This window comes from Heloderma suspectum, chromosome 14, assembly GCF_057233095.1.
Source record: "Heloderma suspectum isolate Gila_16-S chromosome 14, 16-S_ref, whole genome shotgun sequence".
NCBI lineage: Eukaryota > Metazoa > Chordata > Lepidosauria > Squamata > Helodermatidae > Heloderma > Heloderma suspectum.
This window is the reverse complement of record NC_139471.1, coordinates 25,164,639-25,183,975: the sequence shown is the minus strand read 5'-3', so window position 1 is coordinate 25,183,975 and position 19,337 is coordinate 25,164,639. Positions and strand designations below refer to the sequence as shown.

Sequence of the window (19,337 nt, the reverse complement as noted above, 5' to 3'; positions counted from 1 at the left end):
GGCGCAGCCGCTGGGTCGCTGCAGGGGGCCGACGCGGCACCTGGCCCGGCGCTCGCCGCCCGCCGCCAGAGGAGCGGACGGGCCCGCGAGGCGACGAAGGGCGGGGCCGGCCCCCGGGCAGGCCTGGCCTGGGCGCGCGGGAGGCAGCGCCTGGGCCGGCGCAGCGCCTCTCCACGGGGGAGCCCGCGGAATTCCGCCCGCCCGAAAAGCGCCGGGCCGCCCTGCGCCGCCCTCCCGGCCGAGGGCGCGCAGGCCTGGCGGGAGCGCGGGGGGCGCCCGCGGACGACGCGCGGCCGGCCCGTTCCTCTCCCCGGCCCCGAACGGCGGAGGGGGCGCGGGAGAAGCGCAGGGGCGGAAGTGGGGCCGCCGCGAATGACAGCGGGCCTCCGGGAGGCGAGGGCGGGGCGGGGCGGCCCCCCGCAACGCGCCGCTGCGCAGCACCGGCCCCGCGCCCGCTCCGGGGAGTTGAGCTCATAGCGGCCTCCCGGGCCGCGGCACGCGAGGACTCCCAGCCGGCCCCGCGCCCGCTCCTCCGCCGAGGAAGGCGAGGGGACAGGCCGGGGTCGCGGGCGCCGCTGCCCGCGCTGCCCCCTGCCCGCGAAGGCGGAGTCCCCGGCCCTCGGAACGGCGGGACGCCGCCCGCTCCGCAGCATCGCGCGTCTTCGCGGCCGGGCTCCGAGCCCGCCGCCGCCGCGGACCTCTGCCCGGCCGAAGCGCCGCCCGCAAGGGCCGGCCAGGAGCCACGGCGGCCCGGCCGGCACGCAGCCCGCCGCTTGCGCCCCGCGCCCGGCCAGAGGGGCGGCGAGGAGCGAGGCTGACGCCGGCCGCTTCAGAAGGCCGGCTGGCCGCTTCCGGCGCCTGCGGCGTCTCTGCGGAGCTGGCAGCCGTCGTCCTCCCGCGGGCAGCGAGCGCCTGGCGCGGGGCGGAAGGGCGGCGCTGCCCGAGGCCCTCCACGCGCGCCCGGGGGCCGGAGCCCCTCCGCCCCCCGGGACGGCCGGCGCGAGCGGGGGCGTTCGGGGCCGAGGGCCGTCCGCGGGGGGCCGCCCTCTGCCGCCCGCCGCCCTTGCCCGCAAGCGGCGCCCCGCGTCTCAGCTGGGCGGGAGCCCCGGCTTCTGCCGTCGCCGCCGCTGGCGAAGCTCCCGGGCCGCCCGCGCGCCAGGAGCAGCCGCGACCCGCCGCCCAGCTCCGCGGCGGCCGCGCGCCCCAGCCGGGGGGCGGCGGCCTAGCGCGGGCGGCGGGCCGCGCGCCGCGCCAAGGCCCCGGGCTGGATGGACGACGCGGCCCTCAGCCTCGCGTGGGCCACCGCCAGCGAGCCCACCAGGCTGGCGAAGCAGATGCTGGCGAGGAAGGTGGACGGGCCGATGAGCAGGAAGAAGGCGTGGTCTCGGGGGCGCAGCCCGGACTCCCGGCAGCGGGCGAAGGACTCGTTCCCGAGGGCGACGATGGGGAGGTGCGCGAGCTGCGCTGGCCGCCTGCAGGAGACGGAGTTCGCCTCTGGGGAGAAAGCGAAGAGGTGCTCAGGCGGAGCCGTGTCGGGGGGGGGGGGGCAGCTGGCCCAGGCGGTCGCTGCCCTGCAAAGGTAAAGCCAGTTTGAAACTGGTTTGAACTGCAGGGAGTCTGCCAAAATAATTGTGGGGGTTGCTACAGAGGATGTTCCAGTACTAGGGCCTTTCCACGCTGCCATGGCGGGGCTTTCCCATAATGAGCTAGAAGCAGAATTAACAGCCTGGTTCCACATGGCACTTAATATAGTGCTACCCCCCCCCCCAATCTCTCCACACGTGGTCAGGATCCTCTGAGAAGTCCTGTTTAGCAGTAGACCCCTGTGATGCTAACAAATAGCTTCCACCTAGCTGCTGCCACCACTTTTGTTTCCTGTGAAGTGTGACTGGGGGAGCGTTAGCAGTGAATTGACCCTTGATTGCTCCCTAATTATACACAGTTGGGGGGGGAGGGATGCTATAGCCACCTCTGGTCTCCTCTCCTGGCTTCCTCTCTTGTCCAGCTCCTCCTCCCCCACCACAGTCATCTCAAGGTCTCTCACTGCTCCCTCGAAAGAGTCTGCCCTTCCTCCCTTCCTGCCCCTTACACCTCCCAAGACACCTGCATGATGCTTCCTCCCTTATGTTCTCCAGATCCCTCCTCTGAGCCCACCTTTCCTGTGAAGCCGCCTTTTGGTGTAACAGTAATCCTTGCTTATTCTTCCTAGGTTTGCCCCCAGGGCCTGCGTTTCCCTTCCCTTCGTCTAGCGTTTTCTCCTTGGTGTTGTCTCCAGGGTCCTGTCCTCTCCCCCATGCGAAATGCCATTTACTTGGCTGGTACTATATTCATAATAAGGTTTATGGCAAAATGTCCATAGAATGGGAGGCCTCCCTTGTCACTTTGCTCGCTCCTTCCCCTCCAGAGGTGTCCAGTGGCATTTTGGTATCCGAGGCAGAGAATCCAAAAGATGCTCCCCACTAATGGAAAAAAAAACCCCTCAACCCTCAGGCCGCCTTGAGTCCCAGTATTGGGGGAAAGGTGGGATATAAATAAATATAATAAATAAATAAATAAACCACTGATGGTCTTGCACCAGGACTGCAACAGCCGGGCACCTGCTCTGGTATGTAAAAGTTGGGAGGGAGGGGGGGGTCTTTATCAATGAAGGGGGCACACAGGAGATGGGGGTTGGACTGGATGGTCTTATAGGCCCTTTCCAGCCCTACTATTCTATGAATACTCTATAATTCCCGCTCCTTCAGGTCTTCTCTGCCCTCAGTTTCTTGTTCCAACAACTTCCTTCCCTGCCTGGAACTGAGCCAAGAATGGAGGAAAGTCACTAAAGCAACAAACAGGACATACAACCCAGCGGTACTGGGTGGTGCTGAAAACGTGCAAAATATAAAATGCCAAACTTTTTTTGCAAGCTACTGAGATCAGACTTCTCTTCCCTCCGCTCCCAAGTTTGTTGCAGACTCTGTGAATTTTGTCTTGAAGACACCATGGGAGCCCACAGCCTAGTATTGCTAGCACCTTGTGTGTGTGTACATGCGTGCGAGAGAGAGAGAGAGAGAGGGAGAACGGGTCTGGACTTTGGGCAGGCCCAGAGGTTTCTCCCCTGGCTGCGGCTCACCTGGGACTTTGTCCATGTTGTCCACGAGCCACTGGAAGAGGGGCTGGATGCCACAGGAGCAGGCCCAGGGGTTGTCGTCGAGCTTGAGGTAGCGCAAGGAGGGCAGGTTCTCAAGGGAGCCGGGCCAGAGTGAGGCCAAGGCGTTGCTGTGCACAGACAACCCCTGGAGGTGGGGCAGGGTGCCCAGGAGCTCCGGCTCCAGCTCCCAGAGCTTGTTGTGCCCCAGATTGAGCATGATCAGGCCGGGCACTGGGAGGAAGGTCTCTGGCAGCAGGACGCTCAGGTGGTTCCCACTCAGGTCCAGCTCTTGCAGCTGGCTCAGGCCGGCCAGGGCCTGGCGGTGGATGCTCACCAGTGCATTGCTGCAGAGGCTGAGGTGGCGCAGGGCATGCTGGGCCACGAAGGTGCGGTTCTGGAGGGTGGCGATGCGATTGTAGTCCAGCAGGATACTGGTGGCGTTGGCTGGCAGGTTGTCTGGCACAAAACGCAGCCTGTGCTCCATGCAGTTGACCTCCCCAGCAGAGCACCTGCAGACCTCTGGGCAGGTGGATGAGGGGGACAGGAGGAGGGCCAGGATGAGGGCCACAAGGGTCTGCGGCCTGCTCTGGCAGCCAAGCGCACCGGAGCGTGCGGCTGGCAAGAGGAAGGGCTGGCTCCCCCTGCGCCAGGCCATGAAGGCAGCTACTGTGGCTTCTGAAGAAGAGGCCTCTTCCTCCCTGCCCCGACAGTGGAGCCAGGCCGCACCATCAGCACCAGCTTTGCTAGCCCAAGGTGGCCAGAGCAGCCCTCTGGCTGGGATGCCAAGTTGCCCGCAGCAGCACCAGTTTCACAGGGCAGCCGCTGCTCTGCACAGCACCTCACTCCTGCGCTACTCTTTTTCAGTGTGCAGTGAATGCAGGGTGGAGCTTCTGCTCTTCCTTAGCAAATATTTTAACAGAACAGCCTTGCCTGCCAAGGGGCAAAGCCACAGCTTCCTTGTGGGTCCCGCCTGTCTCCTGCGAGGGAGCCACGTCAGGCCGCCCTGGGACAAGCAGGCTCTTGCTCACCTGGCACCGTCAAGCCCCTTCTGCTCCCAGATGGGGCAGATGCAGGGTGGGCGGTTCGCTTACTAGTGCATATTTCGTAGGGATGGCGGAGAATTCCCCAGAGTCCATGGCGGAACAGAACACCTACCTCTGCCTCCCCGCAGAATCCTCTTTGGCCAGATCCTCCAGCTCCGGATTGCCAGCGATACGGCCGCCATGCTGTATCGCTGGCTGAAGGGGACTGACTGCGGAAGCAAATGGCGTCCCAGACTGCATTTACCTTGAACGAAGACCTTTACAGCCGCAAATCTCGTCTGGGATGCCATTTGCGTCCGCAGTCAGTCCCCTTCAGCCAGCGATACGGCATGGCGGCCGTATCGCTGGCAATCCAGAGCCGGAGGATCCGGCCGAAGAGGATTCCGCGGGGAGGCAGAGGCGAGTGTTCCACTCCGCCATAGACTTCTTTAGAATCCAGCCTCATTGGAGTTTGTGGCGCAATTCTCTGCCATCCCTAATTTCCAGGCCTACGAGGGCTGCCCCCTGCATTGCCCATTGGCAGGCTAGAGAGGAAAGAGTGCTGTGGGGCACGATGGGTTGTGGCAACAGACATTGATGACGAGCTGCCTGGGAGGCACGGGGTTGGCATCTTGGCCTGCCCCCTTCCAGCCCCTTCTCAGGCAAAGGCCCCCGGCAAAGTCAGAGTAAGTAACACGCAAAAGAGAGCACAAGGCTTCTCAGCTTCAGGAGTGACGTGACAGGCATTCAGAGCAGCAAATCAAAAGCTGGCTCAGCCATCAGCCCGGCCCCCTCCGTCCTGCATCAGGCAGGCAGGCTGCCATGTAAAGAAAAAACAGGAGCACGCTCACACCTTTGTCTGCACACGCATCACCTTATTAATGAAAAAAAGTTATTTTAAAGTGCAAAATAATTCCAGAAACGGGAGAAGGGAGCTTTCGTGGTGCCAGCCAAATGGTAATGTGCACGGCCAGGATCTGCTTCCAGCTTGCAGAACAGAGGAAGGTATGTGAGGGGGCAGGTGTGGGCAGGGAAGGTGTTTCCCATCAGAACTTAACTCTGGAGAAGAAAAGCTATGTCCGGGCTGAATGCAGGAGGCTCTTGCAGAGTGACTGGCACATCTGTCTGTGCCCTTGCTAGCTGGACAGGGATCTATGCAGTTTGTGTGCAGGTGGGGATAACCCAATAACACAGAAATGCAGTCCTCAACAAGGTAAGAGGGAACAATCCCTCCAAAACTTTTATTGGCCCTTTCCTTCCTTTTTCCGGGATGTGAAAACCTCATGGGCATTTGGCATCGTAAATTATTCTGGATGAGTTTCCTCTGTCCCTTTCGTCTTCTGAGGTGAGACTGAGCGAGTGCAACACTTTGAACTGGATCATGGTGATGAGAGCCAGCTCCTCAGGGTCCAGGTTGCTCATGCTGGCCTCTGGCGGGAGGAGGGAAGAGAGAGTGAGGGCTTCCTGGCTGCAGTGCTGCCAACCCTTCAGAGCCCAGCCTGATCCTACAGCTGCTGCAGATGAGGCAAGGAGTGGAGAGGGTCATTGGGGGCACTGCTGGGGGCACTGCTGGGGGCCCTTCCCACCGCTGCAGAAGGAAAACCCAGCCCGCAGAGAATGCAGGGGGCACTCCCACATTTTCCCAGCCACCCAACTCACCAGTGCAGGCAGGCAGGCAGGCTGAGCAATTACTCCAGGCAGTCCTCTGTCGGCAGTCATCCACACAGGTCTGCACCGGGACACCGCAGACTGCAGCAAGATGCACCATGCTGTTATCTGTCTTGGGCACTAAAGCCATGCCATGTCCCGTTTCTGCCCAAGCTCCCTTTCCCTCAGTAGGTTGTAATCCTGGGCATACCTACGTTCTTTCCCTCTCAAAGCAATCTGGGAGCTGTAGTTCTGCAAGGGAGAGAGGGACCCCAAATGCTCTGCACCCTCAATGCACATCTGTTCCCAGGAGTCTGGGGAGGGAGTCATGACAGCTGAAACCATCTTCTTATAGTCCAGTTGTGCAAAGAGGGCTTAACAGGCTGCTCCAGGCAGGCTGGTGAAGACAAGATGTGGCTATCTTTCTGCACACATTTTTGATGGGGCTTGGATATGCTGATTCAACCTCCTTGAAGCCCTGGCTCCAAGGGCAACCCAGCACCCCCCAAGACAGGAGCTGCCCCACAGCTCTGAAACTCCATTCCCGCAAAAGGCCTCTGAACCTGTGTGCACCACCCTTCCAGCATTGCTGAGGGAACCCAGAGCCAAGCCCCAGAACTATGAAGGACTGGTGCTGCAAAAAATGCTGCCCCTCGCATCCGACTGTGAACCTGCAGTAGCGAAGCCCAGGGCAGACTGACGGGCGGACGGGCAGAAGGCACCCAGGTCCCGCACGGGGGGAAAGGGCCAGAGTTGCCTCCCTCCCTCAGTGTTCTGGAGTCAGCAGCTGTGGCTGCCGCCGCCGCCGCCGCTTCCCTGACCCAAGCTGAGCCTCCCCCCGCCCCCCCAAGCACACAGGGAAATCACACACAGAGCAGACTGTTCTGAAGGGGAGGCATGACTGAATCAGCGGCTGCTCTCTGAGAATGGAAAAAAGCCCACGGCCGCGTTGCTCTGCGGGGCAACCAAGTGCCATTCCGTGCTGGGGGAGGTTTGCTCCCAGCCCTGCCCATGCTCCGTTGCTGTACTGGCCACCCTTCTCCTTCCCTCCTGGGCATTCCTTAGTTGTAGGTGTGTTGCACCACTGCAAAGTTGCAGGTGTATCACAGTAACATGACTACGGAATACCGTGGCTGCCTGCTTCTGCTACTGGCTGCCCTTTCTCCTTCAGCTCTGTGTATTCTTTATTGTGCACCGCTTGTTCTTGTGCACAGAACAGTCTGCTCTGTGTGTGATTTCCCTGTGTGTGATTTCCCTGTGTGCTTGGGGGGGCGGGGGGAGGCTCAGCTTGGGTCAGGGAAGCGGCGGCGGCAGCCACAGCTGCTGACTCCAGAACACTGAGGGAGGGAGGCAACTCTGGCCCTTTCCCTCCGGGCGGGACCTGGGTGCCTTCTGCCCGTCCGCCCGTCAGTCTGCCCTGGGCTTCGCTACTGCAGGTTCACAGTCAGATGCGAGGGGCAGAGGGGCAGCATTTTTTGCTTCATGTGCCTGGGCCAGAACAGAAGCAATTTCATGAAAATCTGGATAATACTGGAAGCGTTTCTCATTCCGCTTCCATGTAGACCCTCACTAGATCATTAACTGTTAAATGAAAAAATGGTTTGGCTTTTTGAATAAGTTACCTAAGAACTAAGGAAAAGTTACCCAAGAACCCCAGCTGCTCCAGCCAACACGGAGTTCTGCATGCCTCCACCCCTCCCATCTCTCCGTGACTCAGCGACGGAGTGTCTTCCCAATGGAGGAAGCTTTTCCGTTTGTACAGAGCCATGAGACACGTCAGTACCAATGGCAGCAACAGCCTGCCCTCCCAATGGCACCTTCAAGAGGAAACGAATATGAAGGAGAGAAAAAAGTGCCCAGAAGGAATTCAATCCTGAGGGAAGGAGATGGAGGAAGAAATCCCCTCCAGGGTTAGGGGGCAAATTGCGTTGAAGTCAAAGCACTTTACAACCGCATGTGTGAAAATGCCTCAACAGAAAAGTAAACAGACCTTTTGTCTGCCGCGCCTAACCATCTCCCGCCCACCACCTATGCGTGCTTTACTCCGGATGCAGTGAACGCGATCGCCCAGGACAGCTGGCAGGAGCTAGTTTGGTCAGGACGTTTTACTGGGAGCCATTTCCGGAGCTACGTGTACACGTGCACGCGCACACACACACCTTTCTGCTCGGAGCAAACCAGGTGCAGTCAGCAGCCAGGCACTTGCGTGTTTCTGGGTGGCAGCCCAGGAGAGGCGAGGGCTGCACCATTGTGAGCCACGCCTCCTTGGCCTCGGGGGCCTTGCAGGGTGTCGGCAACCACCCATCTGGCAGGCACAGGCCCTTAGAACCATAGAATAGGTCAGAAGCGGCCAAAAGGCCATTGAGTCCAACCCCCTGCTCAATGCAGGAATCCAAATCAGAGCATCCCTGACAAATGGCCAACCAGGCTCATCTTGAAAGCCACCAGTGTGGGAGAGCCCACCACCTCCCTAGGGAATGGGTTCCATTGTCATATTGCTCTAATAGTCAGGAAGTTTCTCCTGATGTTCAGCCAGAATCTGGCTTCCTGTAACCTGAGCCCATTATTCCGTGTCCTGCACTCTGGGATGATCCAGAAGAGATGCTGGCCTTCCTCTCTGGGACAACCTTTCAAGTACTTGAAGAGCGCTATCCTATCTCCCGTCAGTCTTCCCTCAAGGCTAAACATGCCCAGTTCTTTCAGTCTCTCTTCATAGGGCTTTGTGTCCAGTCCCCTGATCATCTTTGTTGCCCTCCCCTGAACCCTCTCCAGTTTATCTGCATCCTTCTTAAAGTGTGGTGCCCAGAACTGGACACAGTACTCCAGATGAGGCCTAACCAGTGCTGAGTAGAGGGGAACTGGTACTTTCTGGGATTTGGAAGCTATGCTTCCATTAATGCCACCCAAAAGAGCATTTGCCTTTTTTACAGCCACATCACAGTGTTGGCTCATATTCAGCTTGTGATCAACAACAATGCAAGATCCTTCTCGCTTGTAGTGTTGTTGAGCCACGTATCCCCCATTTGTGACTGCACATTTGGTCTCTTTTTCCTAGGTGCAGAACTTGGCATTTATCCCTATTAAATGTCATTCTATTGTTTTCTGCCCAGCGCTCCAATCTATCCAGATCACTTTGAATTTTGTTTCTGTCTTCCAAAGTATTAGCTATCCCGCCCAATTTTGTGTCATCTGCAAATTTTATCAGCATTCCCTGCACCTCCTCCTCCTCCTCCAAGTCATTAATAAAAACGTTGAAGAGCACTGGGCCCAGGACTGAGCCCTGCGGTACCCCACTCATTACCTCTCCCTTTGAACGGGTGTCTTGAGCCACTGGGGTCTCGAGAGAGGCCTTGTGATAAGGCCCGTACTGGGGCCTCCAGCCCAGCCTGCCCACCAGGCCTTCAACGTACCCTCACCTTTCTCAGCGGTTGTCTGGAATTTGCCACTGCAGTCACATGCCAGCCGGGGCGGGTGTGCCAAGGCCCTGCGGCAGTCTGGGCCACCAAAGCGCTCTGCGCAAGCTGAAAGAAACCCAGGTTCTGAATGCAGCAAGGCCTAGGCCTGAGAGGGAGATGAAGTGTGTCACGGGCCAAGCCCCTGGCAGTTCTCCCCCCACCCCACCATGCCCCCGGCCACACAGCAGCGAAGAAATGTTCGCAACCAGCCTTGGACTTCGCCTGAAAGGGGCCACGTTTCTAGCAAGGCCCCTGAGCAAAGAGGGGTTATGGGAAGCTGATGTGCAGGAGGGGCTGGCTACAGAAGGGCAGAGAAAGGAAGCAGAGATTGCATGGTTGGACCTGTAATGGCTGACAAAAAAAAAGACTAGGGCTGGTTTGCCACCTGTTTCGTTTTGTACGGCCTGGCTCTTGGGCCTTTAACAGCAGCCTGGCACCCAGTGGGAGAAGCTTCTCCTGGTGGAGACAGAGTCATAGGGCAAGCTGCACCTGCTTAGCTGCTTGCGCATTCGCTGGCTTTTAGGGGCCCAGGAGTGGGGCTGGTAAGGAAGCCACTTTCAGCTAAGGCCTGAACGATCTGGTCCATGTCCTCCTCAGAGCCAGTCGGCTGGCATTCGCGCACTAGCCGAAGTGGAATTCTTTGATTCTAAGTGCTGGCCTTTTGCCTTGGGCTCCGGTTGGTGGATCTCAGCATTCAAATAAAAACCCAGAGTAGACCCTGCAAGCCTGAATTCTGTCCACCCCTGCATTAGACCAGAGTGCCTCATTCCGCACATAACAGCCAGCTGTGATTTAATTAAACCAGGGTGTGAGTGCTGACGAAGAGAGGAGATGAGGAAGGGGTACATGGCTCAGCAAGCCGGGAATTGAGCCTCTGGACCAGGCTGGACTCTCACGTCATCACGCATCTGTCTGGCTTCTCCTCCCAAACCACTTTGTCTGTGTGGGAGCATCTAAGGAGGAAAGGAAAGGAAAGGAAAGGAAAGGAAAGGAAAGGAAAGGAAAGGAAAGGAAAGGGCAGGAAAGGGCAGGAAAGGGCAGGAAAGGAAAGGAAAGGAAAGGAAAGGAAAGGAAAGGGCAGGAAAGGGGAGGAAAGGGGAAGGGAGGGGAGGGAAGGGAAGGGGAGGGGAGGGGAGGGGAGGAAAGGGAAGGGGAGGGGAGGAAAGGGGAGGGGAGGGAAGGGGAGGGGAGGAAAGGGGAGGGGAGGGAAGGGGAGGGGAGGGGAGGGGAGGGGAGGGAAGGGGGCAACAGCCTGTTGGAAGAACTTCCAAGAGACCCACCCGGAATCTTGGCCTTTCGTGGTTCTGCTGCTGCCTTTCCCCAGGGAGGGCCTCTGCAGGAGCCTCCATTGGGGAAGGGGCTACAGGGGGGAGCACGGGGGTTCCTTCCTTCACAGCCAGAAGCCCACCCTGGTCCCAACTCTCTCACCTTCACTGCATTTGCACAGGAAAGGCCTCTTCTCCTTGCAACTGGCATCATGGAGGAGTCCACTCGCCGTGTCAAGCCACACGCAGTCCTTTAGGCCGCCATCCGCCAAGTCATCCTGCAAGTACCTTCCTCATACAAGCAAAGGACGGAGGGTCACTCGTGCTCCAGCGCAGCAGGGGAAGAGGTTTCCAAGAGGTCCCCTCCCAAATGCCAGCACCCCTCACTGGAGAGCACACAATGGCTGGAACTCTGCTCGTCCTCCCAGCTAACGTGCCAGCACTCTAGAATCTGGGCTGCTTCAGAGGGACAGATGCACTACGCACAGTGCATACATGTGCCGCTATCACACTGCACGATCCCGTTCTTTGCCCCTCCCCTTTTGGTGCTGTGCCCATTCTTAGATCCAGCCCCCTCCCCCCCATGTGTGCTGGAGCATACTGAGGTGCCACGAGAAATACACTCATTGCAGCTCGTCTGAGCCTACAGTTGAGGCTGGCCCTCTACATGAGCCAGTGCTCTGGCGTTGCCTTCTGCTGGGGATGGACGATTCTGCCGCGTCTCTCTCTTGCTCGCTCTCTGCATCAGGTGCAAATGGTTATTCTGCCACTCCTGAGTCCCGATGCTGCAGAATTATCTATGCTCAGACGAGGCTGCTCATCGCATCTTTGCTTCTGCTGGGGGTGGATCATTCTGCCACATCTCTGCATGGAGCCACTCCAGACGCATCAGAACCTTCTGCCCTCAGAGGAAGCTGTTTGTGGCTGCTCCGTATGAGTTGCTGCCCAAGGCTTCCTTCCTTCCCTCCAATTTGGTGGCAGGCTAAGAACAGTGACTCACACAGAAACCCTGAGCAGGGGGTGGCGGTAAGCCTGACTCTTACACCCTGAGCAGTAAAAGTTTTCAGGGATCAGCGAGAGGTATGCCTCTAGTCTTAACACAGGCGAGAAGGAGGAAGGGGGCCTCACTGCCAGACGTTTGCGACACCCTGCTTGAGATGGAAGACCTCTTGGGCAGGGTCTTGCGTTTTCCTGAATCCTCCGCAACCTTTCAGGAGGACACTAGATAACAGGCAACTATTCCGCAGGCATCTTGCTGCCCTTCCTCCTCCGCCCTGGAGGCCAAGATCCTGAGGTAGGTGAGATGCCAGCAGACAGCACTGGCTCAGTTGGATTTTCCTTCTTTTCTTGTTTTCCTGCCCCTCCTCAACCTCTTCGGTGGTGAGATTTGAAACTAGGCAACTCCCCCTTCCCCAGTTTATTTCATTTTTGTTCTTTTCCAGAAGAAAAACCAGGACTGGCATTACACCAGCATGTTTCCTCCCTCCGCTGTCTCCCTCCCAACTGCTTGGTTCAGGCGAGGTGCCTGATGGGATTGAGTGGTGCGTGTGTGTGACCATGAGAAGGTAGTTATAATTTGTTCATAAGCAAGAAATTCCTATCCACCAAAGTAACTCATCCCTAAAGATAAGAAGGCTTCTGTGCTGATAAGACTGTGCGGAGTACTAATTGGTTTCTGAGCAGGCGTAGTGCGTTTTTCTTTGTTCTCCAACTTTCAGTCTGTATAAATGCATCCTGTTTTCTTTTGCGGGGAGAGACACAGTTTTGTCTGTCTCTCCTATGGCCGTGATGTGCTTTAATAAATTTCTGACTGTTCAACCCAACCTGCCTTGGATATTTCCTTAACATAGAGGGGAAAGGCCCAGAGGAGCCGCCCCTGCCCATAAGTCCTGCGGATGCTCACCGTGCCACCTGCTTGCTGAGAGGCTCCTGCGTCGTCCAACAAAAGACAGATTCCTCCTTGAGATCATTCAAGCCTGTCCAGAAAGAGCCCCTGAAATTTGCCCGGATCCAGTCCTGGAAGCAAGAGGAAGGGAAGGGAAGGGAAGAGGGTGGTGCTTCCAGGAGGCCGCACGGCCACACGTGAGGGATCATTTGTGCACAGACTGGGCTGGGGAAGTTTCTCCTAATGCTCCGGAGCATGGAAGAGGGCTCTGCTGGTGCCTGGATTCCACCCTATGGGGGAGGCTGAGGGACACACACAGCCCATTCTGAGGGTTCCCGGTTGCTGGAACCACCCCAGTCTCCCGAGGTGCCCGCGTGCCTGGCTTCCCACACTATACCCTTTCCTGGAGCGAGGCCAGGGACAGCAGCTCAGTCCTCCTGAACCTCCGGCAGGCCTGCAGGGCCTCGTGCCACCCACGGGCTGACGAGTCCCAGAAGTAGCAGCTGCCATTCCAGGGCCTCCACCCAGGCGCCGTCAGGCAGGAACTCCAGGGCGCTGTGGCAGAGAGGAAAATGCCATCAAGCAAGAGGCACCAGAGGGAGAAAACATGCCTGCCAGCTCTAGGAGGGATTGGGCCACTTTTTCTGCAAGTAGACACATCCCATACTCGTTCCCAAAGCCCAGCAGGTGGATCTGGGGTCTCGCCTAATAGCCAAAGTCCTAACAAAACCTGGCAGCTTCCTGCCAAGAAGTTCTCTGGCTGGCATCATAAACGAGTGATGGGTGGTGGCAGACGTCGCGGGGTGCAGCTGCAGGATGCTGCATTTAGGGTCAGGCCAAGGGCACTTGGACGGCAGCTGCACCTGGCCGCCTGGTCCCAGCGAAAGCCCAGCAAAGCACTTACCCCAAGTCCCTTTGCAGACCCAGGGTTTGCGTTCAAAGCATGGGGAGACAGCCAAACTCCGCCCTCCCTGGTGCCTGATCTCCAGGCAGCCACCGCTGAGGAACTGTAACTCAGCCAGCCTAGGGGGGAGCAAAGGGAGGTTGCAGATGGGGCAGGGTCGAGGGGAAGGACAGCACCGCTCTCCAGGGAAGACCAGCGCTTCCGTCTCGGACAGAGAAGGGAATGGTCGCCGGCGGGGGCTGGAGGTGGCAAGCATGGCAAGTGGGGGCAAAGGTCTGGGGGTGGGTACTCCCCCCACCCCACGTGGCCGCGTCTGGGCCTTCGGAGGCTGCCTACGGTGGACCGAGAGATTCAGGCTGGCCAGTTTGGCTCCAGGCCCACGGCTCACAGCAGGGCCCGTGCATCCCTCAGGGGGAGGAGGGCCCTGTGAGGAGGGCCCACAGAGCCCACGCGTTTCATGCAAAGGGCCCTCGTTCAAGCCTTGACCCAGGACAGAGGCCGGCCGGCCCGCTGGCCCACGGAGGCTGACGGGCTTGCCCAGCTGTCCCTGGAGGCAGCAGCTGCCTGCCCCCAAAGCACTCACCAGGGAGAAGAGAGGTTGGCAGCCTGGCCCCCAGGCCACGCCCACGTCCCGTCTCGGTCAGCGTCGTTCAGCCCCACCCAGCTGTCCCGCTGCACCATGGCTGCTACCCAGGCCTGCGGGGGAGGGAGGGTCTCATTCTCATCTGTGAAGAGGTCTCTTGGCCTGACATGCACCTTCCCCAACAGTCCCTTTCATGACTTCTGCGTTAAGGCCTTAGCACAACACAGTCAAATGTAACGGGATGCAGTATTCCCTGGCTATTTCTCACTGAGAAGGGACCATGTGGGGGCTGCAAGACTACGCTACCAAGCCCCAGGATCGGGGGGGGGGGGCACAACTGTCATCTCCCAAGGCCAGGGGGCAAGCAAGGAGATGGAGCAGCTAGGCTGATCTATTACACCTAAGCAAATGCCTCCAGGTGGAGCAATCCTGGCATGATCCAAAGGGACCACAATAATCCTAACAACAATGACATTTCTGGGTTTTGTCATTTCATCTGCTGCCGGCGTGTTCATAGCTGAGTAGGCTTTCGTTGCTGTGGTTTAGTTTGCCAACTAGAACGGTGAGATATAAATATCCTTAAATGAATGAAGCTGCCAGAGACGCTGCCTTGGCATGGAGACGGAAGGGTGAGGATGCAGCCGGAGCAGAATGCGGTCGGCCGGGTTGCCTCTGGCTGCAGAGGCAGCCCCTGATCCACTGCTGGGCACAGGTGGCCCTGGGCCCCCTTCTCTCCCTCTCCCCCGCAATGGCTCCAGCCCCACAGCGCCCCTCTCACGCTTCCGTGCCTTTTCCTTGGCGCTGCTGGGAGCCACAAGGCCCGCTCCTTTGCCCGAAGCCTGACAGGCTGCTTTTGCCCCCAGCCAATCCTTGCTGTGGTGCTCCTCGACATAATAGCAGTGACCGTCCCAGAACCACCAGCCAGGATGCTGTGGGCACCTGGAGTTCACCAATCCTGGGCAACAAACACAACAAGTGTGACAGTTCAACTGGCTGCAGCAGGGAGGTGCTCTGCCGCCGTCTCCTCGCCCCAGGGCCAGCCAACTGGCAGCCCATGCACTGGACTGGCACCCTGCAGTGGCCCGGTGGCTCTCCCACTTGTAAACCACTCAGCAGGTCTTGCCCAGCCCCGTTTGCAAGGAAAGGAGCCACAAGCCTCTGCACGCTTCACATGACTGGAAGGTGAGGGCTGGGCTCCGGGCTCACCTGCCGCGCATGCAGAGAGCCCGGGCTCAGCCCGAGCTGGAGGAACTCCAGAGGCAGGGCTGGGAAAACCCTCCTTCTGCCTGGTTCTTTGGAGAGGCACTGGTGCCACTCTGAGTAGGCAGAACTGGGCCGGATGGACCCAAGGCCTGAGTCTGTTCCAGGGTCCACTGCCCCCCCGTGGGACCTTTCTGGAAGCACCTCTTGCTCCTCAGTCCCCAACTGGTGGTCTCATAATAGCTGAGCATTTGTGCTCTGCAGCTGTGCAGCCCTCACTGCTGGACGGCGCCAACATTATCGCAGAATCAGACCCCTGAGAGAGCTGGGATGTCCCAGACCGTGGTCCAGTCTGGAAAGCAGACAGTCAAGAAGCTGCCCACCCCAGAGAAGACGGAGGTACCCCCCCCCAATCCCCACTCTAGATGGGGCCAATGAGTTTTGAAGCTTGCTTGAAACTGGCAGAACTGGGGTCCAAGCTGCACTGGCTTCCTGGGTAGATGTCAGTTCCAGCCCATGCCTGTACCCATACCCAGATGAGATCTCCCCCTTGGCGGGAGAGGAGCCTTCCAACAGCCCCTGCAAATACTGGATCCCTTGGTGTATCCCAACAGACAGCTTAAGGCCACCATCCTGGAAGACGCCCAGCTGGGGAGTCTGCTGAGTCAGGGGCATAAGGCCCCTTGGCGGGTCGCCCGCTCCAGCTCCAGACACTCCACCACCATCACTCCCAAGACCCCAGGAACAGAAATGGCAACGAGCCTGAGCTGAAGTCCAGGCCAGAACAATCTGCTAGGACTAGACCTCTTGTCTCTGAGCCCTACTTGGGAGGAAACAAAGACCTCAGCATGCCCCGTGCAGGCCCTGGGAGTTGGGATACCAGGAGGGCCAGCTAGAAAGCTTACTGCCTGGCTGCGGCTGGTGGCACAGCACCTCTTCTACCCAGCTCCTTGTGCTCAGACCTCCTTGTTGGACAGCTTCAGCCTTCCTGGCTACTGACCTGCTCCCAGCCCTGCTGGACAGCTCCTCACCCATGTGATGAGGAATCCAAACTACGTGGCTTGGAGTTCGTGGGAGCAGGAATGGGGGGGGGGCGTATGTAAAGGTGCCCAAGTCTCTCTCAGGCACCCACATCTGATCCCTCCATGGTTCTTGCTTCCCCTCTGTTCAATCCGTGCTTTTGCCTCCACCCCTATTTCCATAAGTGTTGAGCCAGAAAGCTGGCAGAATGTTGCCAGGCACCCAGAGATCAGAGCATATCACTTGGGCCTCAGTTCATCTTCACTGGCTATTTGCTTCTGTGCTCAATTTGAAGAACTGGGCTTGGCCGTTAAAGCCTTAAACACAACAGTAATGATGTATGGTTTTATTCTTATTGCTTATTATGTTGCCTTTTCTTTTTACTGGAAGCTGCTTTGGTTAGCATTTTGGCAGAAAAGTGGGCTATTAAGAATAAATAAAATTAAGACAAGCTCACCATTCATTTGTGGTGGTTTCACAAAGCAAAAATGGTCCTGCCCCCTGTATCGCTAGTGCTCCCACCACAGCCACCGAAGGCACATGCACACCCCTTACCATGAAGGCATGAAGGGCTGAAGCGACGCACGCAGCTCAGGTAGCCGTCACACTGGCCCGTCAATGGGTTGTAGATGCGTGTGCTCAAGCAGGGGGAGCAGCGTCTCTGGCAACGGTCCCCACAGAAGCCAGGGGAGCAGGCTGGAAGCACAAGGGGCCACTGTTAGGACAGTAAGCTTCTTGGAGGCAGACACTACAGAAATAACAACATCAGCAACAATGATCAATTACGTGGGGGGGGTGCTCCTGCAGTCTGAGAACATGTTGCTTGAGTCTGGAGACAGAGGCCATAACAGAGGCACACAACTCCAAATTAACACACACATACAACTATCAACAACAAACAATCCCGTCTCAGATTGGCATGGGCAGGACGGGGTGTTGCCTTTGTGCCCCACTTGTCTGAAACAAGTGCTGGACCAGATGGACACTTGCTCTATGAATTTAATGGTACAGACTGTTATAAAGTGCATCACAGAAGCTTTATTTGAAGGAATAAAAATCACACGCACACCGAATGATAAAGGAAATAAAGGACTTGCAAAACTTCTCCAAGCCTGGACAATCTACCCGCTGGCAATGGTGACTTCTTCCCCAGGTCTCCAGATGTCAGAAGCCACCAACACCAGCAGGTTCAATTTCCCGGTTTGGAGAAAATTTGTAAGATTTTGTAAGATTTCCTTTTATCGTGTAGCCGTGATGCTGAGGATGGCTAAAGAATTGGCCCCTGGCTGCTGCAACACAAGGTTGGCAGGAGCTGGGACTGAAGACGGGAGCTCACTCCATCATGCGGCACTCGGGTCTCAAACTGCTGTCCTGCCGACCTTCCGGTCTACAGTTCAGCGTCTTAACCACTAAGCCAACGCAGCTTTAAACATACATGGCCGCTATTTGAGTGGTCAGCTGGCCAAATCTTTTTTTGAGCCAGCAAATGCAGAACAGAGGGGCAGGAACCCCGGGGCAGCCCGATACCCCAGGAGAGGATAAGCGCCCCCCGGTGGCTTCCTGTCCCGGTGCCTTTAAGCAGAGCACTCACTGACCTGACTTCAGGCGGAGGACGGCTCCTGAGCCGGGGCTCTCGACCAGCACCGTCCCGGCCACTGTGTAATGAGCGCCGTTCAGGCTCAGCACCCCCGTGCAGCGCTCCTTCTGCAAGTAGCAGGCGTCTTGGGCTTCCTGCAGCGATGCTCGCCTCTGCCGAGGGGTCGGACCCTGGGGAGAAATGAGCAGCTTCTCCCCAAGGGGCAGCAGCTCCACATCTGCAGGGGAATAGTGGGAGTGTGAGAAGGGAAACAAAATAAGGTCTGTCTTGGGAACGTAAGGAAGCTCAAGGCATCCACCGGGCGTGGGGGTGGAGCAGAGCCAGCCCTGCAGCCCCTGCCACGTGACACAGAGCATGGCCATGCAGGTGGCTCCCATCGAGGGGACAGAATGCTCACGTGCAGTTCAAAGGCCTCGCCCTGCTCCCTTTTTCCACATCAACATCAATCAGGTGTTCCATAATGTATGAGCGGCCCAACAGCAATTTAGAAAGAAAAGGAGGAGAGGCACCAACGCAGAAAGGGCGGGCGGGCGGGCGGGCGGGCAGAGGGACCTCTGGCTGCACAAAAGGAGAAGAAGGCTAGTAATGGCTACTAATCCTGATGGCTATATGCTACCTCCCATATCTGAGGCAGGCAGTATGCCTCTCAATACCAGTTGCTGGGAAACATGAGCAGGAGGGTGCTACTGCGCTCCTGTCCCGCTTGTGGGCTTCCTGTGGGAGCATCCGGTTGGCCACTGTGGGAACAGAAAGCTGGACCAGGTGGACCCACTTTGGTCTGATCCAGCAGGGCTCCTCTTCTGTTCTTATTTATTAGGCCCAAGGTATTCTCTTTCTCAGGGGGCATGTCAAAATAGGTTAAAATGCATGTGTTTATGTACATATATGACACACGGTCATTTAAGTAGTTTCACTGATCAAATACTCCTTTGCAAATTGATCCCTCCTGGGGCACTTCCGAGTGAGGCTTTTACCGTGCAATCGCTCTGCTTCATTCATGGAAGGTCCCGATGTGTCTTCTATTTTTAACCCTCCCGTGTTTTCCCACCGTAGGTTCCATCTTTTTTCTTGCCAGAAAAAAATCCATCAAGGAAAAAAAGAAGGAATTGCACAGTGCCTTCCATTGGTAACGCTATGAGCCCTCCATTTGGAAGCACCCCTGGGCAAAAGTCATAAAACGTTCCACCACCCCCAAATGCGAAAAGAGTGAGGCATTTGTACTGCAAGTCAGCATCCTGCCCAGTGGAGATTTGGCCTTTGAATTACAAACTGATGGTACCAAACGTTTGCTTTTAAAAGCCTCATGTGTGAAAAAGACTCCTGTCAGCCTCTCTCTTTCCCCACCCAGTTTTGAACTTGTGTTCAGGACTGGGCAGGGGGCTCCCACCTTCAGGGCGCTGGCAAGCCCAAACGAAGTTGCTCATCCCAAAGTCTCCTCTTTTACCTCCAGAAAAGCCAGACAGGACCTGAAAGAGAGAAGATGATGATGGGAGCTGAGCATGAAAATCATGCTCTTCAAGTTTAAAGTGCTCACGTATCTCAGGAATCCTTGCCACAATTCTTCAGGTAGGACAGTATTATGATGTCCATTTTACAGGCACAAGTGGGGGAGAGATTGAGAGAGAG

General features: G+C 57.5%; 2 protein-coding genes across 2 annotated transcripts in view; both read right to left on the bottom strand.

Moving 5' to 3' along the window:
- Window positions 1-1,222: 1,222 nt before the first annotated feature.
- LRRC26 (leucine rich repeat containing 26) lies at window positions 1,223-3,788 on the bottom strand. The gene is made up of 2 exons (XM_084820782.1): window positions 3,116-3,788; window positions 1,223-1,494 (listed from the first exon to the last, which is right to left on the bottom strand). The coding sequence occupies exons 1-2, from the start codon at window positions 3,786-3,788 to the stop codon at window positions 1,223-1,225; spliced, it is 945 nt and encodes a 314-aa protein (XP_084676908.1).
- Window positions 3,789-5,362: 1,574 nt separating this feature from the next.
- LOC146335853 (uncharacterized) overlaps window positions 5,363-19,337 on the bottom strand; it is a 45,619-nt gene continuing 31,644 nt past the window's right edge. The window contains exons 19-30 of the mRNA XM_084820781.1: window positions 19,099-19,177; window positions 17,710-17,928; window positions 16,670-16,810; window positions 14,683-14,849; window positions 13,895-14,007; window positions 13,312-13,430; window positions 12,805-12,962; window positions 12,426-12,538; window positions 10,686-10,810; window positions 9,219-9,323; window positions 5,815-5,904; window positions 5,363-5,669 (exon numbers count right to left, since the gene is read on the bottom strand). Coding sequence (XP_084676907.1) covers window positions 5,437-5,669; window positions 5,815-5,904; window positions 9,219-9,323; window positions 10,686-10,810; window positions 12,426-12,538; window positions 12,805-12,962; window positions 13,312-13,430; window positions 13,895-14,007; window positions 14,683-14,849; window positions 16,670-16,810; window positions 17,710-17,928; window positions 19,099-19,177 — 1,662 coding nt within the window. The 3' untranslated portion in view covers window positions 5,363-5,436. The remainder of the gene's footprint in view (window positions 5,670-5,814; window positions 5,905-9,218; window positions 9,324-10,685; window positions 10,811-12,425; window positions 12,539-12,804; window positions 12,963-13,311; window positions 13,431-13,894; window positions 14,008-14,682; window positions 14,850-16,669; window positions 16,811-17,709; window positions 17,929-19,098; window positions 19,178-19,337) is intronic.